Raw genomic sequence first — 27,599 nt, 5'->3', positions numbered from 1 at the left:
TAACCTATGCCAAACACCAATTTTCAATTTTTTCCCACTGAACACTGACCGGATCTGTACATTTTCGAAGGAACAACATTTTATCATGTTTTTCAATGCTCTCTGATCGTCTACAAAATAACTTTGCCGAGAAAAAGAGTAAATTTCTTCCTATGCTGCACACGGTGCGTTCTCAACACAACCTCTTTTTTGACGGTTCTCCTACTAGCCACCAGATGTCGAAGTGATCGTTTAGCTTTAAACATATTAGCCTATAACAGCCATTGATAGGGGGAAGTTTAGACTGACTAAGCTAAGCTAAAGATGATGCTAGACTTTGAATCACCCCCAATATTCAACTGAGTGTTGCAATATTTTTTTTTAGTGAGTCCGTGGTTATAACGGATAGTGTATATCCGATTTTGTATTTATGCGCCAGAAAATTTGATATTAAAAAATGCTGTAGGAAATTTTAGGTATTGCGCTATGAACTGTTACAAAAACTAGACAAAAGGTTCTTCCAAGAATTTCTGTGGAGATTTCAATATTGTTGACTCTACGAATTCCTTAAAGGATTTCTCGATTTACTTCTTTAGATTTTTTACGGAATTCCCCCGAGAATTTGGTCATGTATTTTTTTTTTCTGGCATTCCTTTTTTCAAGAATATGTCTAGGAGCTTTTTCCACTATTCCTCAAAAATGCTCGCCATGTATTCTTCCAAGGATTTCTTCAGAGATTCTAACCAGAATTTTTTTCTGAGATTCATCCTAGAAATTCTTAAAGCAAAGCAGTCTTCTGGAAATGTTTCCTAGAACACCACCAAGGGTTCTTCCTAGAATTCTAAAAGGCACTCGTTTAGAAAGTTTTTGAGTAAAAAAAACTTTAAGGATTGTTCCAAGAATCTTAAATAAGTTTTTCTTGTGATATTTCTATGAATTGCCTTACAAATACTTGTGCGAATTTCGCCGGGAATCCATTCAAAATATCTTCGAAGTATTTTTTTCCTGTTTTTTTTTTCAAGAATTTTATTATGAATTTCATATGCAGAAACCACCCAAATGCGTTGAAAAATATCGTCAATGCTACTCCATTGAACATTATTCCAGAGATTGCCATATGATTCTTGCAAAAAAATCTTCTTATGGATTTATCCAGAGGTTCAATCTTGAGAAGAAAAAATACTCCTGCTAGATATTTTCCACATTTTGGTTGATTCCATCGATTCCTTGAAAAGATTTTTCAAAGAATCCTTCAGCTATTCCTGGACGGATTTTTTCTGTAAATCCTCCTAAAATCCTTAGATTTCTGGGAGAATTTCTCCCTATATTCTTGCAACGATTTATCCAGGTTTGTTAATGATTTTTTCTATTGGATTTTTTTTTATTGGAATTAGTCTAAAACTTTTACAAAAATTTCTCAAGAAATTTTTTTAGTGGTCTACTTTCTGAATTCCTGCTTGGATTCCAAAAGAATATTTTTTCTAATTTTCTAAACGATTGGTGGCTTCATATTTAATTAATTATATACCATAAGCTCGGATACAAACAGCTTACATTTCTCCAAACCGAGTTCAGTTCAGTAATTCTCTTTAAAAATCATTTCAAACGCTTCGACGAATCAATTAGTGCTAACGAAATTAGGTACCTAAACGGATAAACAATCCGTCAATTTTTTTTTTCTTTATTATTGAGATTTTCAGCCCTAGGCTGGTTCATCTCATACCACGCCCGTCAAATTAATTAAGCATAAAATGAGGATCTTGATCGAAAAGTTTTGCAATTCAAAGAATCCTATCAGGAGACAAAACTACAAATCAAAGCTCAGGACGCTGTGATAGAAATGAGAATCCAACAATCAAACGTTCCGCACTGTTTTGCTTTTCCGACTTTACTGGAATGTATATTTCAGAAAATAATAACGAATTTCATTATTCCACTATTTAAAATCACAAACAAGTTACACACACATATTCTCCTCTCCTCGGAAATTGACTGAACGAAGTAGACGATAGATTCTCCCGATTAAATTTCCCGCGTTGCTTAGGACTAGGACAGTTGAGTTTATTGAATCCGCAAAATCGATTTCCATTTTGTTTTTGACACTGAAATATCACTGTATAATGTGGTAGAAGAGGAACGCACACTTCTAGCTGTTCGGCTTACAAGCTATCCACGATTAGAGACTGAGAAAAAGACGCAATCGAAATGAGTTCGATAGACCATTAGTGAGCAGCCATTGCATTGAGCCCACCCGTCGCCATCTTCCTACACCTTTCCCAAAATATCGTGCGTGTACATCTTCTTTCGGTAGCCTCGTTTGACCACCATCTTAACCGCAACTACCAGCATTACGATACAGGCCACGTAAAGCAGGGCGCCCATCCGGATGTCCATCTCGTTCAAGACATTGCCAAACGTTCGGTTGGAGTGAAAGTCGTCACCTAGCCCGTTTTGGACCAACTTTTGCGGCACAAGGCTTGCCTCTTGCAAACCCAACGGATTCCTACTGTCGAAACTGTACATCCGCTTCAGGAAATGCAGCACCTCCAGAACGTTCCACTCATGTCCATCCTTCAATGTGTACTGCTGGTGGTTGTGGTGGTTGGTAAGAATAGGCTTACGACACTCCGGGCACATTGCGTCCGAAGGGAATTGGATCTTCGGGTGATCCGAATCCTCCGTAGTATCGCCAGACAGTCGTTTGTTAACTTCGTTGTGACTGGACCACAACCATAGGACGGCATCGTCCTTGCTGGTCACGTTCCATATTTTGTTACGTGCTGCCATCTGTTGGAAATGGTTGGAACAATCGGAACATCCGAAGAAGTACTTGATGTAACCATGCATGGCCTGCAGAATCTCCAAAGGATCCGTTGAAATCTCCGATTCGGCTGCTTGGACGGTCATGTAGTGGAACAAAGTCCACAAACCACACGGATATCGTCTAAGGCCGTCCTTGGTACTCGAGCAACCTATCCACCGATTAGACGAGAACACGGGTGCCCTATTCTGCTCTAGTATCTTGATTTGGCTCGCATAACTTTCGACATTAACTTCCTTTTCGGCGTTCAACACATATTGTCTAACTTCCTTCAAGAATTTCATGCCGTTCTCATTAAATGGGAAATACCTTACCAAAACATTCAGGAATCGCTGCAACGCCAACAGTCTCTCCCCCTCGATCGTTTTGAACCGGACCACCTCGTGGAACAGTGCAAATTTCACGGCTTCTTCCAAGTCCGCCTGATATACTACCCCCGGACCTAGTTCCTTTATCTTACTGCGCAAAGCATCTTCCTGTTTCTTCTCCATGATTTCCGAGATGTTCGGCTCCGAGGAAGACTCCTTACTTGTCGCCTTGGTGGATACTTCAGTCACGCTGATGTGGTGCTCGTTCAGGTGTTTTCGAATAGCTGCCGAAACTTTTTCGCGAGTGAACTCATCCACTGGAAGCTTAATCTCGCTCATCGTCTTCGCGATGATCACTTTCAGCCCACTGGGTTCGGTCGCATCGTGAATTCGTTTCACAGCCACTACCGGTGTGTCCATGAAGTCTAGCAATACCTGACTGCCGACGGACGTTCCGTTGGGATCGTTTTCGTTGACTACGTAGGCGTACTTTGGTGGTTCGACATCACCGCTTTTGGCAAAGAGGTTGGCTTTTTCAAAATTTGGGTCCAACGGGGTGAAGTGGGGCCATTTGGGTGGTTTGTGAGTTACGTTATGTAAGTTCTCGATCAGAGCATTGATCACATCGGATTCTGCGTGGGCCGTTATCGGGATGCCTGTTGAGAGGGTTGAAGAGATTGTTAGTATTTTGAAAACGTGACAAAGTCGTTTTTGGAGTCTAGAGATCAAAGGCAACATATAATATATCAGCGAATATTAGAAATTTTTACCTAAGCTAATTATTTTTCTTTCTGGCTTTACGTTCACACTGGGACAGAGCCTGCTTCTCAGCTTATTGTTCTTATGGGCACTTGTACATTTATTACTTTACTTTACTTCCTTTTTCATTATAGTTTCAACTACGAATGCCAGGTGAGGTATCAGCTGGTCTTGGGTGATTTTTCGGTTTGTTATCGGGCCTTCATGGAACCGGTCCCAGATAAGTCAATTTTATTTTATTTTTTTTGGGTTAACCGACGGTTACCAACTAAAATTGACAATTTTGAACTTTTTTTTCATTTGCTGGGGGGATACGGGTTAAAACCGTTCCCCTGTTTTCCCCTGTGTACGCGGCTCTCCGTTAGGCTGCTTCAAGCTCCATCCGAAATTTCCCAGGAGTTCCTACTAAAGTAGAATGTACTGTAATCCTATGTGTCCCTAACTAGTTCTAAGATTTTCCCACACTCACTTGTGAAATTTATTCATCAACTCGATGGTGCTAAATTATTCCAGAAATTCTGCTAATAATTTGTATAATAGTTTGTTACTAACTTCCATAGCTATGTTTCTCATTTTTGGAACAGAACAACAGGAGTAACGGTAGGATATACAAGGCTGGTAGCGAGTCACTTTTTAGTGACTTGGTAACTTTTTTTTCGTCAAAAAGTCACTTTTTTCAACTATTTTGAGCTAATTTTTTTAAAGAACGGCCTTTTTACAATTTAGGCTAAGTTTTAAGTTAGGACATCACCAGAACTACTTTAGTATCACAATATTGGTTCATGTATTTCTTGTGAAAAAAAAAACTTGGAAAAAAGCTAATCTTTCATAGAGTTCCACGTAATTCTTAATGGTATCTAAGTTATTATTAGTATGGTGTAAGTTCATTGTTATAAAATTAAAGGTCTAAATGATTAGTATTCATTTTTAATATCTCGTACATTCTTGTTTAATAAGAATGTTTATACCTTGTGATAGATAATTAGATGTTTATCTTCTATTGTCGAACATTACGTCTTAAAATATGCATCCTAAATTATTCTCTATGCCTTCAACATTCTTTTCTCTTTATAATTTTACAAAATCTTTAATATAGATATTGAACACTAAAATGAAAAACAAAAAAAAAATAATGTTCAAGAGTAAAAACTTATCTTATTTCTTAGGACAGACTTTTGCAAACCAAACCTTTGAAAAGGGCCGGATAGATCTTAGCTAGAGTATACACTAAGGTTTTTTTCGTCTTTCTTAGCTTTTTTGATTCACTTCGGCAGGATTTGTTGAAAACCAACGAGTTTATATTCCACCGTAATGTGCGCGGTATTAAAATATTTTTCATTGCATAGTTTATTACAATCGACCGAATATGACCCCAATGTCAAGTGAATCATAAAATGTTCTAGTAATGTTGATTGAAATATTAGAAACTTAACTAACTACTTTAACAGCATAACTCAGAATAACAGCCAATTAAAGCTATCGTATTAATGCTAAATGTCCGTTCGGCCAAACTACATCCCATCAAAGATGCTGATGAAAAGTTCCATATCACTCAGGCTTATGTCAACCATTTGTTCTTCCTCAGTTGGCATTCGAAGGAAGTGATACATTTGTTTTAAGTAGTATTTCAATCGCATTCGATCTTCTATCATCATTTTTAATTTGAAATATTGGTCAATGCCCAAGTATTACATTACAAGTAGAATCTAATAAAGCTAAATAGAAAGTATTCTTCTGTGAATATTACATTTTCCGGAACTTCATCTGAACGCATATAATTTTGCTAGATTGAATCTTAAATTATTATCGTTTTAAGATCATGTAAAATTTTTGGGATCTACACAGTTTACTATGAATTCAATTTCAGCGGTTTTTAAACATGTCATTTTTTGAGAATTTTAATGAAAATGTGATATGACAAAAATTTTGATTTCATAAGTGTTCCAAATTCTTATTAAAATTAACAAAATGAAATACTTTAGTGACCCGATTTTGTCAGCCCCTTTTGGCGAAGAACTTTTTACTCTCATGGTTTCATTATCAAATTTTCTCCAAATCTTTTAAAGAAAGGATTACTTTTTGAAGGAGAACTGAAAAACGTTTTGAAAAGGGGCTACCAAAATCGGGTCATTAATGTATAAAAAAAAATACAAAATTTTGAAGAGATTTAAAATTTGCTTAAAAAATGATTATTTGCGCAAATGTTAACCCTTCTGTTTGCAAAAATAGTAGGCAATATCCTGAAATTTAGGAAGTACAATAAAAAAATTCAAATATGGTACTCAACTAGACCTATTCCCTGCAGTAGATAATATAGAATATTGACCGACGTTTCGCATAAGGACGTTTGGCATAATGGACGTTTCGCATAAAGCATTTTCATAGAAGAACAGGTAGCATTTCATAGAAGGCATATAATTCTCATTATGCCAAATGTCCATTATGCCAAACGTCATTATGCGAAAAGTCCTTATGCGAAACGTCCCACCCCCATTCATATTACCAAATTTCGGCCACCCTACTTTGCATGGGAAACATTTCACGAGAAAAGTTTCAATTTTTGCCGCCCAAAAGTTATCAGTTTTTAGGCTCGTCAGTTTTAAGTCTGTCTCATAAATATCGATAAAAATGTATCCAGCTTTTTACGCTAGCCATGCTATAAAATCTTTGACAGAAGCTGACTATCACCACTGAACTGAAACTCCTTAGTAACCCATCACTCACTGAAATAATTTTCGTTGCTTTTCTGTCACTCAAACTAAAATCTAATTTGCTGTTACTTGCAGTAGCGGAAACTTGATTTGTTGGAGAATCCATCATTTTATTCGCCATTTCCGCCAGCTTCCCGATAGATTACATGCTTTATTGCAGTATTGGCCTACATTGAAGTCATACAAAATTCGCTCTTTGAATTCCCACGATAACAATCCCTGAAACTAATGATAAACAACAAAAATGAATCCGAAAGAGCGAAAACCTTGATGTTTCTCTGAAGGACAATCCAGCTTTAATTCATATGAGAAATTCTTGATGATATTCTCACAACGGCCATTCAGAATGGTTCGACTGATGTAGATAAAAGATCATTGTGACAGAATTAACGCGACGACATGTTAGTAAGTTCAGAACGATTATTGTATTTGCAACTGTTAATTTAGAAAGTTAAGCTAAGGGCTTTTAGATAAGCAGAAGTAAAGCAGGAACGCGAAGTAATGACCTTCCGTCCCATCTTCAAGTGCTCCCCACAAGCACAACACTTCATTCTGGCAGTTTAGAACATCCATGTTGTAACTTGTTCACATAAGAAATTTGCCTCGACCGAGTTGGCAGAACGCGCCCATACTTCTTTCTGAACAAAAGACAGGGCCAATAACGAATAAGATTATTTCGTTTGATTGACAGAAAGGAAAACAATGAAATTTGACGGTTCGTCAAGGCATGCTGAGGATATATTTCCAAGTTTCAGTTCAGTGCTGATAGTCAGCATCTGCCAAATATTTTATAGCATATTATTTTTATGGCGAGCGTAAAAACCTGGATAATCCTTATCTGCCTTAGACATCCCTTTAGTGCAGATCTACCCAGCCTGTTTGAAACGCGGGCCAAATCGCAGGGACAATATTGTGTGGCGGGCCATTTTTTTTTAAATGCACATGAAGTCATTTTTTTAAATCGCATGAAATCTACCAAAAGTTAGTAAATTAAGAAAATTTATTTAGGAGACTTTGACGGATATTGAGAGCGTCCCTTTAGAACTCATGCAATAATCTTGCACAAAATATTTTGAAAAGTCTACCCAAGGAACTTAAGACGCTTGGAAATTAATGACCAGAATTTTATAGGAATCATTCCCAGAATTTGGAAAGAATTTCAAAATCCTGCCTTAATGAGCCTTATCATGAACTTCTGAGAAAATCTTGGTTTGAATGAGAATTCTGTCCGGCATTTCATAAGATTTGTGCCTAGTGTTCTGTTAGAAATCCTACCTTTAAATCTTTGAGAATATAATTTCTTCTAATCTTAACCAGTAATTAAGAAAATAATTTATAATTTATTTTTAAGATTCTGGGAGAATATTGTTCTATGATTCAGTACAATTGTGTTTGAAAATTTAGTCGTTTGGCAATAATATTTATTCTGCCCTACTTTATCGAATGATGTTGAAGGACGTCATGGTTGAATAATGTTGTAATCCTAACAAGATGAATCTTATAAACTTTATTTTTTCATAATGAACCTCAAATCTTTTGAGAATCAATTTTAGCCGTTTTTTAAACTCCAATCGACAGTATGTAAAATTAGGCTGCAAAGTATTTAAGACAAAGATTTTAAATAACTCGAAATAATTCTATTGATAAGAAAATTTGAAGAAAAAAAAACTTTATAATTACCGAGCTAAAATATTTGCTCCAAGCTAAATTAAAAACTAAAACAGTTGGTAAGAGTCAACGGATAAGAGAAGAATTTACAAAGCCTTAGCGGGCCGCACAAAATGGAGTGGCGGGCCGTACGTTGGGCGATTTCAATTGATGATTTGACCACAGATAACACATGTTTGTACTAGAACAAACTACTCTGAAAACCTAGGTAAATATTCAAACTAAAACACGTTGAAATTACTGGCGCCGCCACACAGCGTATTGCGTCAAACAGTGGTGAATATTAGTATCTTGAAATATTCCATATTCACCACTGACATAGTCATGGGAACTTAGCGATAACAGCGGCACCACGATGTTGATACCTGTGTTGCCATTTAAAAAATGATCGTTAATTTTCTTACACAGTTTTACAATCGGACTTAAACGTCTGTTACATGTGATTTGACTATTCTATCTATGATTTTCATGAGATTTCTGGAATTTGAAACAAAGTGTCCGGAATTTAAGGCAAACGTAAGGAAACATCCGGAATAAGAATCATGAAAAGTACACACTTTTCTATTTATTTATTATTATTATTATTCAGTTAGCATGATCAAAATCTTCACTCACAATTTCGTTACGTCCCCACTGGGACAGAGCCTGCTTCTCAGCTTAGTGTTCTTATGAGCACTTCCACAGTTATTAACTGAGAGCTTACTATGCCAATGACCATTTTTGCATGTGTATTACGTGTGGCAGGTACGAAGATACTCTATGCCCTGGGAAGCCGAGAAAATTTTCAGCCCGAAAAGATCCTCGACCGGTGGGATTCGAACCCATGACCCTCAGCTTAGTCTTGCTGAATAGCTGCGCGTTTACCGCTACGGCTATCTGGGTCCCTTTCTTACTGTTTTCAAATCGACTACTGGAATTGAAATTCTTGTTTATATTTAAATTTTATGCTTAAGTTTTTATTTTTTCACTTAAATAAGTTATATCCGGATCCATGATCGGATCGTGAATTTATTTTTTCAACAAAGTCTCTCGAAAATATCGCGATTTGTGTCAAACAGATACGAGGTGCTTCTAAGAAATGTTAAACAATTTACATAGTTACAGTGAAATAATTCGCTACAACTCCAATATCTATTATTGATGGGTGCTAGAATCAAATGTGTGAAAATCTTTTTTTTTTCTACAGTACCCATATAAAATGCCAAAATTGTTTGAATTTGAATATGCCACCGATAATAGACGTTGAAGTTTGATTGTAAAACCACAGATAACAGATGTTTATGCTAGGACAAAATTTTTATGAAAACCTGTGTAAATATTCAAATTGAAACTCCTTGCAATCACTAGCGCCGCCACACAGTGAATTGCGTCAATCAGTGATGAATATCAGTATCTTCATATTCACCACTGACATCGTCATGGGAACTAAGCGATGACATCGCCACCACGATGTTGCTACTTGTGTTTCCATTCAAAATGACCATTAATTGTCTTACACAGTTTTACCACAGATAACAGATGTTGAAGTCCGATTGTAAAATTGTGTAAATTGATTTGCAATTGTAGGTATATAAGTATCCAGCGCTCTAAGTATAAATTTCATCAATCATTTGACTTGGGCGAATGTTCGAAACAAGGACTGTGAAGAATCTGAAATCTCAAGTAATGAATATTTTTTTTCTTTCGTTTTCATTTTCCACATGAAAACGACCATAAAACATGATATAGGTCGGACTCGATTATCCGGAGTATCGATTTTTTTATTCTGGCTAATCGAATCACTAAAAGAAAAATTAAAATTTGCGTTAAAAGAACTCAGTTATTATCCTTTTTCATTGTTTTATTTTTATGATGCAGTGGCAGAGTTTGAAATTATTTCTAGGAATATTAAGGGTCTTGAGTAGAAAAATATTTTTTTAACCGGCTTACACCCCCTTTTTCTTACCTACGTCCAAAACTGCTAAACCATTTACATTGTATATTGCAATACTGAATTATCTCAAAATTATGCATGAAAACTGAAAAGCAAGAATATAAAAAAATATATTCCGGATAATCGAGTCTAAAATTCCGGATAATCGAATCCCGGATAATCGAGTCACCGAATAATCGAGTCACCGGATAATCGAGTCTCCGGATAATCAAGTCCGACCTGTATGATGATTTTCGGATTTTTATGGGCCATGGGACTTATACTAGTCTTGAAATTGTATGGTGAAGTTGTGCCCAAACTTTTTGGGACATCCTGTAGTTAATTTTAGCTCTCTAAAATATTGAAGTGACAGTTTTCTATTGCAATTAATGCTAACCACCTCGGACACTAGACGTTTTTCAGGAACCAAGAGTAGCGTTAAAACTTTAACACAATAAAATTGGGTAGTTGTTTTTTTTACCCAAAATATGACGTAACCTAGGACGTGACTGTCTTCAAAGAGTATGAAATAAGACAAATATTCGCTATGGGTCGGACACTTATATGAAAAGTTCTGAATTTTCGTTTCAATGATGCGACATCTACTATTGTTCGCACTAAAGAAGAATGTGTTTTCGCTTCCTCACGTGAAAATCATATTTCGATCACACTTATTTTCCCTAGAGTTACAATGGAGGGCAAACAAAAATCATTCCACTCAGGGGATATTTCTTGTTTACTCTGTCATATTTTACGCTCACCAACTTCTTCCGAGAATTATCACAATGTGAAGCATAGCATAGCATAGACTTACTGTACATGTCAATGGTTGCTACTCCGTGATTGATCGGAACTGGTAAGAATTGCACTACGATCCAAATGAATAAAGGATGGGAGTTTCCGCTTACTCTCGAAGTGCAATTTTAGCAGATCTAATATTATTGATCAATAACGGCGCCGGCCAAGTCCTTACAGTCAGTTGGGATGGGAAAGGAATGTTAGGGTGTAATGATTGTTGCTTCTAGAGACCGAGAATACCTCTGCATCTCCACAATCACCACGGGAAGGGTGTTTATTAGTGAGGGAGGAAAAGATCTGGGAGTCACCTCTGGTCGGTGATGCGATCCATGGACAAGGGGGAAATATACGACTTATATTTAAAGCTAGTTTTGTATTTTTGTCTCGAGAAGTTTTTGGTAGAAACTTTAAAAAATACGTCAACATCTATAATGTCGAACAATTCTCAAAGACGTTTTTATTAATGACGAAAACTGAAAATTACATGTATATATTTTAAATTATATGAAACAGGAATAATGCCGACACTTGTAGTGACGAACCATACATAGTTGGTTTGAAAATGACATATGAGTATTACTGTGCATTTTGTCTCGATATGGTAGAAGTTTTAAAAAATACGTCAACATTCACAATGTCGAACAATTCAAAAGATAATTTTTAATAATGTCAAAAAGAGAAAAATATATGTATATTGAAATTGTATAAGAAAATAGCATAATGCCGACACTTATAAAGACGAACCATACAAAGTTTGTTTTAATATTACATAAAAGTTACGCTTTCAAGAAAAAATGTGTTATCATAAGCATGAAACGAACTCACTAGTAATCCATTCTCGACTGAACACAAAACTGACACTGACAGCAAAACTTCTTGGCGTTCCGAAAACAAACCGTCTTGCTTGGACCTTCCCAAATACCTACCCAGCAAGACGCTCCAAAACAGGGGAAAAAAAATTCTCCGGCGACGAAAACACGCGCGAAACCGTGAGCAAAATCTATCGGACGATGCAAAACCGAACTGTCCTGCTTGGGCTTCACGAAGCACTACCCAGCAAGACGCTCCAAACAGGGAAAAAAAATCTCCGGCGACGAAAACGCGCGAAATCGTGAGCAAAATCTAACGGACGACGCAAAACCGAACTGTCCTGCTTGGGCCTCACGAAGCACCTCCGAGAATTATCACAATGTGAATAAACAAAAATTAGTGCCAACGACAGGATTTGAAACTAGAACATTGCTAAAAACTAAAGAAACTATAAGCAAAGAAGCGAAATGTTCCGATTGGAATTCCAAGTTTACTGTCAGTGTCATTCCAATCGAGCAGGAGACTTGTCAAACACTTTTTCACACAAGCGTAAAACGGCTCAAACAAAAATGTTACTGCCCTCGAAAATTTTGCTTCTCCTGAAGTAGCATATTTTCTAAATACACGAGTGTCGGTTGCAATTTTCATGCTTTGCATAAAGTAGGCTCTACTTATTACATTGGTTTTACACACATTCAGTCAATTTTTCATTTGTTACACAAACCTGTGTAAATTCAACGCAAGAAACCTGTGACCCACTTTTACCGTGGGATTCAACATTGTCAGTGCTGCGTAATAGATTTGGCATAGTTGCTAGATGATTTATTTTGAGTATGATCAGATTTCGTCTCTTTGTATTTTAGACTCTTTACTAAAAACAACTGCGATGCGGGCATGCAAATCATGCTACCACATCAACCTGACGAGAGCAGAGGATAATTTGGTGCATAAAAGTAACTGCTGCTCGTGGCGATAAATGCAAGAATAGATCTCCATTGATAGGAAAACGACAAAACTAACTTATCTTCGCTTTGTTTTGTTCACGTATAATTTCGCAAGGCAGCTTCTCGCTGAATATTGTTGTCCATCGTGAGAGTGAGTGATAATTCAGAACCTTGCTTATATGAAAGGTTATAACATGATGTTGTACTCTAGAAAAATGTTTTTGTTGATAAAACTGCTAAAACAGCAACTAATTGATACGAAGCATGGGCAAACATGTTATATCTTCATTATTGTTTGGCGGTATTGGTTTGAATTTCTATGAGCTAGTTCACTTGTACGAGCTTACAGAATTTAGCGACAGGACACCCCAAACTTAATGTATATTCGTGTACAAAGTGTGAGCAATCAAATTAAAGGTTTCACATGCCACTTATATTTTGTTTGGCTTGTTAAATTGTAGAACTTCTATTAGTAACAAATCTAACGCTTAAAATACTGTACTTTGTTAGTAATAAATTTAAAACAAAATGTGTCCGAATGTACAGGACCCCTAGCCTTACCATTTAAAACCGGGGAAAAATGATAACTAAACCGAAAAACCGGGTAAAAGCTAGAACTTCAAAATGAAATTTTTAACAAGGCACAACAATCGAACTACTAATAAAACATTTGAAAATTTGTCGTATTCTGCGCCTATCGTAGCTGAATTACCTAGTACAATGAAGCAGTGACAAGGTCGTTAGGTTATCTTTTTTGTGCTCAAGTGCAGCAAAAATATAAGAACGACAAACAGAATGATTTGCACTCCAATCCTTTTCGAGTTCAAATTGAATTAATATGATAACATGAAATGGACAAAATTGCTCCCATTTGAGGCTCCCAGGACTGAGACGAAAAAACGTATTCGTGTCAATGAAGCTAGCAGGTAAAGCAAATATGCTCATGTCATCGTGAGGATATGCAAATATGGTATCACAAAACCCTTTGTTGATTACCAGCTCCCGGTGTGACGAAAATAGCTAGAATGCGTTTTGTGCTCGAGGGTACAATTAATGGAGCGTTATCGTGTGAATGGATCTTTTTGAATGGTAATTTTCATGGATTTCGTTTGTTACTATCCTGTACGGAAATAAACAAAACTAGACTCGACTGATATTGCTGACGCGTTAATGAAAACAAATACAAAAGATGGACCGTTTCGGTTACGATGCGAATTAATTATAAGCTTAAAATGAAACTGCTGTATCATCTTTTAATCGGCAATCAACGAGGTACAATGATCCGACTGTTTTGACTTGCACGTGTTGCCATATTTCACAACACCAGATATCGTGTGCCGCAAGTTCAAGCAGTAAAAATCAACTTTTTATTTGCTTTGCAAACGAAACACATTCTGCCTCACATTTGTTAGGGCTCTTGGAAACGAAGTCATCGAATGTTACATCTCAATACACGACAGGGATTTGCTCCACGCTTGTTGGATTATATTGAATGAAACTCGATCGACTAGTTAAAAGCCATTCTAACAGAAATGGAACATTCACGTGCGCATCGAAAAAAAAGATATATTGCTCTGCCGGATTCATTTATCGCCACATCAGTAATCAAGCGGTAACCGTTCCACGTACCAAAACATAACTTTACACTTGACCTATCAATATTTTGCACCAGTTTCTTATCAGTTAACGGACGAAAAAGAAAAACCCATCTAATTAAATTGTCTACGTGTAACTTGACTCACCGATCTTCTGTGTGCCCTCCTCGTAGTACGGCGGAATGAAACGGATCGTCGGGTAGGCCATCACTTCGTACACTCGACAGAGGGCGTTGTTGTCGTCCCGCGAGCAGTCCAAGGCCATGACCTTCACCACATTCTGCCAGCCTAGGATATCCGCCGCCAGCTGTTTCCAGATCGGAGCATACCTTCGACAGAAACCGCAGTACGAGTTGTAGAACTCCACCAGCGATGCGTGCGGTTGTTGGTAGACTTTCTCGTTGAAGTTGGCTGCGTTCAGCGATACTACGGAGTCGTTCTCGTCGTACAGACCGGTGTTTTCATCGTTGCTGGCTTCGGCCTGACGCTTGAACAGGTGCTTCTCGTACAGACTGGGAAGTCGCGAGGTCGCCACCAACTGGACCAGACAGGAACTACCCAACACCACCCCCAAAAGTGCTATCCTTAAAGTCAACATCACCTCACGGTTGGCGATCTACTGATCCATTGGGTCACCGCAGCGGACAGATTTATTGGCACTCGAGGAGTGCTGCAATTTTCCTATTTGTGCTAATTGGTTGATTCAAAATTTGTTGGTCCGCTGACGACAACACAGACGACCGAGAAGCAGTGGTTTAATTCAGGAGATTCACGATACTGTGTGTGGGGTTGCTTTCTCGAAGCTGACTGACGTGCAGATAGTGACTTCTGTGTCGTATATAGCTAGCAGCACTTTGAGGAGAGATGTTGTGTGCGCGAGAGAGCGATAGCTGTATCACAGCTGGCAGATGGAACGGGATGGCGGAATAATGTTTTGGTCTGCTGGATGGGCATCGAACTGTAGAAGCTTGGAATGTGCGCATGGCATCGTAAGGGAAACTCCATCGCAGATTGAAACGTCCGCCAGTTAGGTAGGATGCGTGTATTGATGGAATAAAAAATTACTGCAGGGTAGTCTAGGAACGGTATACCTGTTCGAAGGTTTTTACGATAATTATCAAGATTCTTTTTGGCTTGTTATGTAGCTCCAAAAGAAAAGTTTGAGAAACATATGGACAGGGTAATTTGTAGTGTTTTGGAAGAACATCTGATTTCATCTGCACTCTGTCTTAATGATTTTCATTTCATATTCTTAAAACAAGAACTGGTGTCTTAGTTATCTATTGCAGCTAAAAAAAATCATAACGATGTGTTTTGAATTTATCATTGCAGTTAGAACTGGATTAAAGGATGTTGATTGAGATAGTTGCCGAATGTCTCCATCGAAACCTCAGCAATATTTCAAGATATTTTTCTGCCTCTTGCCAAACGATCATCTTTGATTTCATCCGAGAATTTCTAAAATCTCTCAGAATTTATCTATGGAATCTCAACAAAACATTTGATTTTTTTCCATAATACCGTAATCCGGGGTATCATTGATCAGCGCTGTAACATCGGAATGACTCATCTCGTAAAAAGTTCGTATTATCATTTATTGAAGGAACATATCCAAAGCATAAATTGCACTTCTCCTTCTTATATTCATGAGCTAATAAAGATCAAGATTTTTGCGAATATTGCGTTTACTTAATGCGTAAATTTGTCAACTTTTCGAAACAACGATTTCATTGATTAAGGATGACACTACCGAAGATTCATGTCTCACATAAGTTCTGCTAGCGATATAACCCTTTCGGGACGAACCAGCACAATTGTGCTGTTCGGCACCCATCACTTTGAATGATTCTTTTAGCCAATAAATCATTGTTTTACTAAACTTTTTTGATTTCGATTATTGAATTATCATTGCTACTTGTAATTAAGCACAACAGAATTTGTTTACATCGTGTTTAGAAAACACCAGCTCAGGGTAAACAAAATGTAAACAAACACCGTAAGAATTGAAAAAGTTTTATCTGTCGCAACTTTTTAACTATGCGTTTTTTCTAGGTATGCACAGATACGAATCGAGAGTGAAAAAGTCATTCTTTGAAATGATGAAGACCACATGAAAATTGATTCACACAGCAAATATTTCTGGAGGGACAAAGTGGGACCAGCACAATTGTGCTGGTGCCGGCACTTACCCGGTCGATGTTCGTTGTGGACTACCAATTTTCATTTTCAGTATTTTGATCGAATTAAGTGGCTGAATCTGGTTCTAATGTCCACAATAGTGCATAATATTGTATTAAAACATGAATGAGTGATTTCATACGAATCATAAGGATGATGTACCGTTCGAAAACTATGTAACATAAACTCATAGCTTTGGTTTGGTGTTCTACAATGTATGCCGGTTCAATATCTGCCATAATATTTATGACATTTGACAACTGAAGCTGAAAACCATTACTTACTATTTGCTTCCGAACCACAGAGTCCTTTAAATGGCATTCTATTGATTTATGCAGCCCATGCTGGTCTTCTTCTTCTTGGCATTACATCCTCACTGGGACAGAGCTAATGTCCACAATAGTGCATAATATTGTATTAAAACATGAATGAGTGATTTCATACGAATCATAAGGATGATGTACCGTTCGAAAACTATGTAACATAAACTCATAGCTTTGGTTTGGTGTTCTACAATGTATGCCGGTTCAATATCTGCCATAATATTTATGACATTTGACAACTGAAGCTGAAAACCATTACTTACTATTTGCTTCCGAACCACAGAGTCCTTTAAATGGCATTCTATTGATTTATGCAGCCCATGCTGGTCTTCTTCTTCTTGGCATTACATCCTCACTGGGACAGAGCTAATGTCCACAATAGTGCATAATATTGTATTAAAACATGAATGAGTGATTTCATACGAATCATAAGGATGATGTACCGTTCGAAAACTATGTAACATAAACTCATAGCTTTGGTTTGGTGTTCTACAATGTATGCCGGTTCAATATCTGCCATAATATTTATGACATTTGACAACTGAAGCTGAAAACCATTACTTACTATTTGCTTCCGAACCACATGGGAATGGGTGGCGGATAGGTCTCAACAGCTAGCAGCTATAGGGACGACAGGACGATACCCAATCCAAGAAGTAGTCTCTAGCTCAAATGACGGTTTTGCGATAGCAAAAATCAACGGCGTGTTCTATTGCAGTTGTTACGCGCCCCCAAGGTGGTCGATTGAGGAATTTTCCCACATGGTTGACAGGATGATGGCCGAACTAGCTAATCGGCAGCCAGTAGTGATAGCTGGCGACTTTAATGCATGGGCAGTGGAGTGGGGTAGCCGCTGCACCAATCAAAGAGGCCAGCTATTGTTGGAATCCCTGGCCGCATTAAATGTAGAGCTGGCAAATGTGGGTACAGTGAGTACCTTCCGCAGAAATGGTGCAGAATCGATCATCGACGTGACGTTTTGTAGTCCTAACCTTTTAGGTACCATGAACTGGCGCGTTGATGACGGTTATACTCATAGCGATCATCAATCGATTCGCTATAGTATAATACCAGGCGGGCAGAAGGCAGCGCGATGTAACTCGACCCAAGCCCGAGGATGGAAAACAGCGCGCTTCGACGGCGAAGTATTCACTGAAGCCCTGAGGCGCGAACGAAACACTCTGGACCTAAACGGTGAAGAGCTAGTTGCTATGATATCACGAGCGTGTGATGCTTCCATGCCGAGAAAAGCCCCTCCTAGAGAGAACAGGCCGCCAGTGTATTGGTGGTGCGAATCAATTGCAAATCTTCGAGCAATCTGCCTTCGGGCTAGACGAAGAATGCAACGCGCACGCACAGAAGCACAAAGAGAGGAACGCGGTGCAGCATTCAGAGAGGCAAAGTTGGCTCTCAAAAAGGAAATCAAGAGTCGAAAACGGGCATGCTTTGAAAGTCTATGCGAGAGTGCCAATTCTAGTCCATGGGGTGACGCCTACAGAGTGGTAATGGCTAAGACCAAAGGAGCCATAGCGCCCCAAGAGAAATCGCCCGAGTTGCTGCGATCGATAATCGATGTACTCTTCCCGCACCATCCCATAAGCCCATGGCCCCCAGCGCCGTATGCGGCAGATGAAGGAGAAGAAGTGGCGAGAGTGACGAACGAAGAGCTGGCAGAAGTCGTGAAATCATTCGCGTCAAACAAGGCACCGGGACCCGATGGTATCCCGAATGTTGCCTTAAAAGCGGCAGTGAACACGGATCCGGACATGTTCAGAACCACGATGCAACGCTGCATTGATCAAGGAATCTTCCCGGATGTATGGAAGCGACAGAAATTGGTGCTACTACCAAAGGCGGGGAAACCACCAGGTGACCCGTCGGCGTATAGACCTATCTGTCTACTAGATACGACGGGCAAGTTATTGGAGAGGTTGATTCTCAACAGACTAGTACCGTATACGGAGAGTGCGGACGGCCTGTCCAACAACCAGTTTGGATTCAGAAAAGGTAAATCTACTCTGGACGCCATCCAGTCGGTCGTTCAAACAGCTGAGGTGGCAATCGAGCATAAAAGGAGCGGCATCCGTTACTGCGCGGTTGTCACTCTGGATGTGAAGAATGCGTTCAACAGCGCAAGCTGGGAAGCAATAGCACACGCGCTTCACCGCCTCAAGGTACCGGTGCAGTTGTGTAAGCTTCTAGAAAGCTATTTTGATGGTAGGATTCTACTGTATGACACAGAGGAGGGGCAGAAAAGCGTTCGAATTACCGCGGGAGTACCTCAATCCTGGGCCCGCTGTTATGGAATGCGATGTACGATGACGTACTTAGGCTGCCCCTTCCGACGGGTGTTAAGATTGTTGGCTTCGCCGACGATATCACCCTAGTGGTCTATGGTGAATCGATGGAGGAAGTAGAGTTGACAGCAGCGCACTCTATTTCCCTGGTTGAGGAATGGATGAAGTCTAGGAAACTAGGACTGGCCCGTCACAAGACTGAGGTGGTGGTGGTCAACAACCACAAGTCCGAGCAACGGGCGCTTATCTCGGTAGGTGATTGCACCATAGAGTCCAAGCGATCCCTTAGGCATCTTGGGGTAATGATCGATGACAAGCTGAGCTTCGCTAGCCACGTTGAATATGCCTGTAAGAGGGCATCTACGGCTATAGCGGCGCTTTCGAGGATGATGTCTAACAGCTCTGCTGTAATTGCCAGCAAACGCAAGCTGCTGGCAAGCGTGGCGCTATCCATACTAAGGTATGGAGGACCAATCTGGTCAAAAGCGCTTAGAACGAACAGAAACCTAAAGCGGTTGGAAAGCACGTACAGGATAATGTGCTTAAGAGTAGCAAGTGCATACCGGACGGTATCTAAAGAGGCCGTGTGCATCATAGCCGGGATGACGCCCATCGGGCTCATCATCAAGGAAGATGTTCAATGCTTCAACCAAAGGGGTACCAGAGGAGTCCGCGACACGTGTAAAGAGGAAACGCTCAGAAGCTGGCAGCAGGAATGGGATAACTCCACTAAGGGTAGATGGACCCATCGACTAATACCAAATGTGTCAGATTGGTATGGTAGAAGCCATGGGGAAGTGAACTTCCACCTGACGCAGTTTCTGTCAGGACATGGTTGCTATAGACAGTATCTGCATAGGTTCGGGCACTCAGAATCTCCTGCGTGCCCCAATTGTGCTGGTGTAGAGGAAACAGCGGAGCATGTCGTGTTCGATTGCCCCCGTTTCATTGTTGTGAGAGGTCGCATGCTCACTACATGCGGAGGGGACACGTCCCCCGACAATATTATAGAGAGAATGTGTGCGGATGCCGAGTGCTGGAATGCAGTAACTACGGCTGTCACTCACATTATGTTAGAATTGCAGCATCTATGGCGCGCCGACCAAGAGTTGGCTGCAGAGGATTAGCCCTGCCGAGGCTGGTTCCTTGTAACATTGTTTAAGTCGGCTAGGAGAAGCAGTTTGCCTAGGCTACTTCTGCTACACGTGTTGTGCTATATGCACTGGTCCCTTCCCGAAGAAATACCGTAAGGTGGTTCCGGGGAGATGAGGGTCTGAGTCCAAGGGTCATGTCGATGCACTGTTCACCACTTGAGCAATTCTAACTGAATTGCTCATGCACAGTGCATAGGCTGGTTTTAGCGGGTCGTCGTTGGTGCGTCATCCCCGCATTCCCTGAGTTATCTTCTCAGGGGATCTGTTTGCAGATTTCCCCCTTGTAAAAACAAAAAAAAAACAAAGCACTTCCATAGTTATTACCTGAGAGCTTGCATTGCCAAAGTTGCCATTTTCACATTCGTATATTATCCGGCAAGTACGATGAAACTCTATGCCCAGGGAAGTGAAAGAAATTTCCATTACGAAAAGATCCTGGACTGCCCGGGAATTGCACCCAGACACCATGGCTTTGCTTTTTAGTCGTAGACTCTAACCACTCGGCTAAGGAAGGTCCCTGCTGGTATTACTTGCAAATATGTAGTTTATGATGTATGAAATGCGTTTGAAATACTCTACTTAACTATTAAACAATGTATGAAGTTATGGAGTCTAGATTATCCGCTCATATAAAAAATATCGTTTCATTCCTTTTACGTTTAAAAATATATTGTCCAAAACTTGAATTTTGAGACTTAGATAAGCTGATATATTAAAAATAAAAATCTGTACTTTATTGCCGTGCGTATAGTGTAGTAACTAGCAGTATCGAAGAAGTTTAGGTTCAATTCCCGCTGCAGTATTTTTTCGTCAGATACGTATTACGATTGTGCCATTTGGCGTTGCATGCTAGTCCGTTGATTCGTGTGATGCTCCCTTTAAAGGCCATAATCGTACATAATGCTTTCTAGGAAACTTTCCACGGTAGGATTGACAGCTAAAAATGTACATGCAACCGAAACGAAAGGGAAAACAAAACTTACGAGTATGGTCGAGCATTACATTTTCCTTAGTAATCTAACGGTCACACCGATTGCGAAACTTTTAAAGCTCATGGCAAACCAAAAAGTCTACTGTTTGCAGCTGTCTTCAGTATTGTCTTATTAGAAGCATTGTCAGTGTCTTTATTTTCAAATCAGATAGTTTCCAAACATTTAAATACATTAATAAAATTGATTGTTCTAAGTAATTTTTAAATTAGCTGGAATATATGTATGTAACAACTTCAAACATCACATTCATTCTTTAATATAGTTATTGACCTGATTTTGTCAATCCTTTTTAAATGGGTTTTTGAATTCCCTGTTATATGAAAGCTATCCGTCATAGTTCTTTCAATCCTACACACTTCTAAAAACTAATACAGTACTGACCCGATTTTGACAGCCCCCGATTTTGTCTGCTTTTTGACCCGATTTTGTCAGCCTATCTTGAATATATCCAAAAATTGTCTTCGTCATGTAGTACCTGTTTGCATTAATACTGATGATGATGTTCGATGTCATGCACGCATGGGCGTAGTCAGAGGGGGCAATGGCAATCCTCCTTCCCTCTGTACAAAAGAACAATTTTACTAAGAGAATCTGAATTCTTCAAAGATTGTCTCCAGCACTCGTATTTATACAGTAGTTACGTCATGGTAGATTATAAAACTTAAAAAGTCTACCAAACATCAGACTTTTTGAAAACATCTTGCCAGAAATTGATCGAAGGTTTTATCAACAGTCCGCAATGGAGACATGCACACCTGAGTAGTCGACAAACGAATTACATACATTCTCGAGTATCAGTAAATCGTGCTTCGTTACTTGGCAACCTGGTAATTATTTGTTAAAAATTAAAAACCGAAAAACACAGCCGAGTTCACGAAAAAGAAATTTGGTATGTAGGTTCATTCATGAATTTCTCTAAGAATTTCTCTAAAGGTTAAGATGCATCGAAGCCAAAACTCGAATTTTCAAGAGCACAAATCTAGAGAATCAGTCAACCGTTTGTACTGGAAATTTAACTCATTGGCCACATTTTGTACATTCTTACAGGTTTTTTTTTAAGTAATATCTCGAAGATTTCCTTTAAAATTTGCTCCTAATGTTTTATTGGTTTTCTGCCTTGAATAACTCTATAAGCTCTTGAAAGTATCCCTTCAAAACTACATTTTGATGAAATTCGCTCACAGTATTCTTAATGTAGTTTGGCCTAGGACTCATCAATAGTTTCAAAAACTCCTCTTAAAACTGTCTTAGAGAATCCTTCAGGAACTCCTCTTATTTCACTTCTATTTTTTTGCAAAATTGTTAAGATTATGAAGGATCCTTACTGGAATCATCTCACGAGATTTTTCATTAATTCTACCAGGAATTTCACGAAGATCTTTTTCAAGCATTTAACCATCCCATAGGTATAGAAATAATTATAGATATGTATTCACGACTTTATCGAATATCATTTATGAATACCTCTAAGAACACCAAAAAATCGCAAACTAAAAAAAGTTTCTTAAAATATTATTTTTTTAATTTTTATACTGGAAACAATTTTTCACAACAATTCCAGGTCAAACTCTTGATGAAATTCCTGCGAAACTTTAAAAACAATTCTATAAAAATGAATGATGAATTTAAATATGTTTTAAAATTTACATAGAAATCTCCAGTTGAAATATTCGATGAATTATACTTAAAGGAATTGCAAGAAGAGCTTCGAGGCAATTACTGATGCCATTTTAAAAGAAATTCTGGAAAAAAAACCTAAAGAAATTTTCGTTTGATTTTTCTTAGGAATTCCGGTGTCCTAAGAAAAATTCTTAGATAATTCAACGGTTAGGTAGATTCAGATTGATGCCGGTTGTCTTACAGGCCAGAGCAACATTGCCGATCAAAGGGATCCTTTGGCGCGAAATTTGAGAATGAAATTGTGAGGGCCGCTTTTCTCCCCCTGATAAACAAAAAAAACCTGACTACGCCCATGTCCCTCGCCCCCTTTAAAGGCTATGTAGGTCGTAAACGTAGTTCATAAGCAAATATTAACACGGTAAAATTTGAAAAACAGAAACAAAAAATATGTCCCGATTTTGTCAGGTTCCCCATTTTGTCAGCCTAAAATTCATCGGAGGGCTGACAAAATCGGGTCTCTACTGTATTACAATGACTTAAATTCCATTTTAAGCAAATAGAGTCGATGTAAAAAATAAAATAAAGTAAATTTGATATTGGGAGCCAGATAGCCATAACAGTAAACGCGCTAAATCATGCTGAGGGTCGTAGGTTAGAGTCCAGTCGGTCGAGCATCTTTTCGTAAAGGGAATTTTCTCGACTTTCCTGAGCGTAGAGTATGATCGTACCTGTCACACGATATACACATGCAACATTGGTCGATTGACAAAGAGAGCTGTTAGTTAATATCTGTGGAAGTGCTCATGAGAAGTTGAGAAGCAGGAAACTTTAGCGTCAGAAAGAAGAAGAAGAAATTTTATGGTAATTATTTGCACTTAAAAATGCGCCATTCTTGTTAATTAACGTCCAAGCTGTCGGGCACATATGACGTCAATTTACATGAATGTTTAGGGAAGCTGCTTACGCAGACTGAATATTTTGACGTTTCCATTTTAGCTCTAGGAATAAAATGAATGATTCCAGTTATTTAAAATAAATTAGTTCCATGTTACCAACCTTAACAAAAACATCGTTCAAGCATCATTTGAAGGAGGGCTATGTGATTTCAAAAGTGATAGTGTATATGTTAGGTAAAGTGAGTGAAAGAGGTTGGAGGATTTTCGAGTCTAGTACACGACTCTGACAACGGTCTTATAGTGGAGGTCGAATTATGCGTAACTGTCAAAGGATACAAACTGTAGTGGAATAAAATGATATAGTTCTCAATTAGGTTTTCATTTATATATAGGTATTCCACTAAACAATTCGAAGGTTTATTATTATTTTCAATTTTATTTTTTATTGCATAATTATTTTTGAGGAAAAATCCCACATTATTTAGAAGGATATAAACAAACATAGCAAAATCAAGACGTTTTGATTGAGACAATTAATTTTCAAGTTATTCACACATGTATGTTTACCCATTTTTATATGACGTAGACTAGTTCTTGAATAATCTCGATAAACGTCATCGTCACGTGATGCTTTGAATCTTAGAGAGAATATGAATTTTTTTATCTCTCGTACATTGTTTCCGTTCCATTTATAAAAAAAATCATATAAATCAGAGTATATTATTTTTTTTTTTAATTTCAATGTACATTAAAAAAAATAATTATTTCTGAACTTTTGGGTCACCCTATCTCACGAAAGAGCACCCTAATGACGAAATAAAAAAATACGGTCCAAAATTTTTTAAAAAGGCATGATTTGAACAATTTTCTAAAAAAATATTTTTTTTTCGAACATCGACCGCCTTGGGGACGGACCAGCACAATTGTGCTGGTCTGAATTTGACCCTAAAAAGTTCATAGAGTGATTGAATAGCCAAAATAAAGAATGTTTTGTTCTACGAGATGATGAGTTTATAAGGTAAATTTTGAAATAATCACTCAAATGTGGTCCGTCCCGAAAGGGGCAAAGAAAATGTGGTTCTCACTAAAAGTGGCATTGCCGAAAACGATTCCGTTGTCAAATATTTTCAAAGATTTTTCAGTTAGGCAACATTAACGATAATAAATCTTCGAGCTGTTTAGTAGAATACCTATAAGTAGATGAAAAAACCGAATTTAGTACTATACCATTTAATTCCACTAGAGTTTGTATCCTTTGACAGATACGCGTATTTCGACCTCAACTGTACGGCCTTACAAACTCTAGTGGAGTTGAATGGTATAGTACTAAATTCGGTTTTTTCATCTACTTAACATTAACGAATTACTGTTAAGAATGTAGACTTTCCTTTTGACGTTTCACACTACCGCAACATGCTCACCAGATGATGATGGTGTAAACTGGGCGATGGATTTTGAAGAAATTTGTTCTAATTGTTACGTCTGTTTGTCTGTGGATAATCAATGTTACCCCATATCAGCTAAATCAAAAATTACCTAAAACATTTTTTTAAACATGCTTAAATCTTTCAAAAAACAAAATACACTTTATAGTCACAAGCTATGGGTGGCAGTACTTGTTTTAAAAATACAAAACTTGCAACATTTGCATTTTCAAATAAAATATTTAGGAAATATCCGAAAAACGGATCAAAGTTACCCCGGATTACGGTACAAGTAGTTGCATCATTAACACAGCGTAACAAAAATGATATGTTTGCGTGTCTCAAGGATCAAATTATGTGTCTCTACTAGATTTGGGGTTGCTGAATCTGATGTCATTCTCAGAAATATTCCAGAACGTCACAATTTTTAGCTACAGGTCGCCAAAGTTGCATAAAACACTGGTTTATTAATGTTTACATAAAATTTCAAGTATACGTTATCAAAATGTTTGTAATCTAATCCACCAAGCATGCATAATATGACTTAAACTTTCATTTTAGATATAATTTGGTTGAAATTGCTCGATTAAATTCAGTTTAAACCGATTTTTTCAACATGCTTGCTGTCTCCATACAACATTCTTCGTTTCTCTTATATGGGAAAATACAATACGTTTTCAAAACTCCAACAAATAACTTTCCCGCATCGAAAGTAGTATAAACATTGTTGATAAGTATTGTTATACGCATAAGTTTGAATTCTGTGGCAAATTAAGCAAATAAATTGTCTTAAAAGCTGACAAACTTGCATGCAAGTTGACTGAAACAGTCAATTTTAGCATTTTTTACAGCCAATATCTAAAAAAACTAGACGTGCTATGATAATTTTGAAAACGGCAATGGATTCAGCATCCCTTAATTGAGTGTATAGCGGTATTTTGGTGCTTGAGACAAAAATGTATTCCGCAGTGTAATTGGTACAGTTATTCTAGCAAAGAATGTACTGGGAAGTTTGTAATAAAGATTCCTCCATGTTTTTTTTCTGTTTCTGTTCGGGATTAACCACTGAGATCAGTTTTCTTTGAAAAACTCAATTTCTCGCAACTCACGCTTTTCATGCGTGAGTTGTCAATCACGTAACTCAGCTGTCAAAAAATCATGGATGAGTTGGCTCCCCTTTTTGACTCATTGTCTCATATTTCCACAGTTAACTCACACACGGCAATAATTTCTTGTTAGTCTTGTAAAATTATAAATTTCTAACGTAAACAACAATATTTTTTATGGTTTGAGTTAATTGAGTTGATTTCGCATCAAAATCTCAAGCGTGAGATTTACAAAAGAGATCTCTAATGATTTTGCTCTCTCGGGAGAGCGTATTGATTGACATTTGAGTGCGAGTCTATCAACACTGTTTGTGGTATACCCATGTCTTTTGTTTGGTGCATCCCAAGTAACATTTTCAGCTGTGTTGAACTGCGATTAATCATAAAGTTTGGTCGGAGAAACCTATGACAAATACTTCAAGAATTATTTTACAATTTTTTTCCAGATATTGAATATATCTTCTGGAGTTGACACAGAATTTACAATAGCGTTTCTAATCCCGGGAATAATTTCCCAGGATTCCCGTTTCCCGGAAAATAATGTTCTGTTGCCTGGGATTCCCGTATTTCCCGGGAAATTCTATTTCAATAAATAATTGATCATTTTTATTTCATCAAAAGCCATCGCACAATTCACATCGTACCATCGAATGTCTTTACTAGCTCACTATCTATCTATCTATATAAATAAAAGTGGAATGGTGTTTGTGTGTCACGAAATGGCTTAAGAACGAGCTATTGGACTTTGAAAATTCTACCATGTTATGTTCCTAAATTGTTCCGACGTGATTGTGGAAAAAACGGGAGTGAACAGAATTGTCATTTTATACGGGATGTTTCAGACGATTTTCAATGGCCTACTTAGGGTAAAACAGTTTGGAATCAACTTCTAAGATTGCACTTTAACTTCAAAGGCACAAATCTAGCGAAAAGAGCATCCAACAACCGTGCACTTTTTATTTTGGCTTTGTGCACTGGTAGAAAGCTTCAAATAAGAAGATCAAGGTTTTCCAATCATTTCTCCAGTTTTGTGGCTTTGAAAACGTGAGTAGGGGCACAAATCGGCCATTATGCAGACCATCTTTGGATTTCGAAATGTTTCACCTTAATTGCAAGACAATGTTTGCCGGGACCACTAGTATGAACTATAGGGCAAATGTACTATTACTGGTACACATAAGGGAAAACAGCTAGAATATGCGGTTAAAAAAATGAAATATGTGATTTTAATGTATCAGTCGATAAATTTCAAATCCTTCTATCAAATGTATGAAAATCAGGGTTATTTCAAAATTGATCTGCAA

The 27,599-nt window shown here is 38.0% G+C and overlaps 2 protein-coding genes across 2 annotated transcripts in view; one reads left to right on the top strand and one right to left on the bottom strand.

Annotated features, from left to right (window-relative positions):
• LOC5575737 (SPARC-related modular calcium-binding protein 2) overlaps positions 1-27,599 on the top strand; it is a 217,609-nt gene that overhangs the window by 46,657 nt on the left and 143,353 nt on the right. The window lies entirely within an intron of this gene.
• LOC5575733 (sulfhydryl oxidase 1) lies at positions 1,835-15,134 on the bottom strand. The gene is made up of 2 exons (XM_021840031.1): positions 14,453-15,134; positions 1,835-3,764 (listed from the first exon to the last, which is right to left on the bottom strand). Exons 1-2 carry the CDS (start codon positions 14,901-14,903, stop codon positions 2,245-2,247), a joined length of 1,971 nt encoding a protein of 656 aa, XP_021695723.1. The 5' UTR covers positions 14,904-15,134; the 3' UTR covers positions 1,835-2,244.

The sequence above is a fragment of the Aedes aegypti genome, chromosome 2 (assembly GCF_002204515.2).
Source record: "Aedes aegypti strain LVP_AGWG chromosome 2, AaegL5.0 Primary Assembly, whole genome shotgun sequence".
Classification (NCBI taxonomy): Eukaryota; Metazoa; Arthropoda; class Insecta; order Diptera; family Culicidae; genus Aedes; species Aedes aegypti.
The sequence above is the reverse complement of the archived record's forward strand: the minus strand, read 5'-3'. Positions and strand labels throughout refer to the sequence as shown.

What these genes read in the sequence shown, in the direction of transcription:
- LOC5575733 (XM_021840031.1), bottom strand. Translation starts at nt 14,903, where the DNA reads ATGTTGACTTTAAGGATAGCACTTTTGGGGGTGGTGTTGGGTAGTTCC. An exon ending in GGAGGGCACACAGAAGATCG is followed by an intron (nt 3,765 to 14,452) that starts GTGAGTCAAGTT and finishes CCCTCTCAACAG; the next exon opens with GCATCCCGATAACGGCCCAC.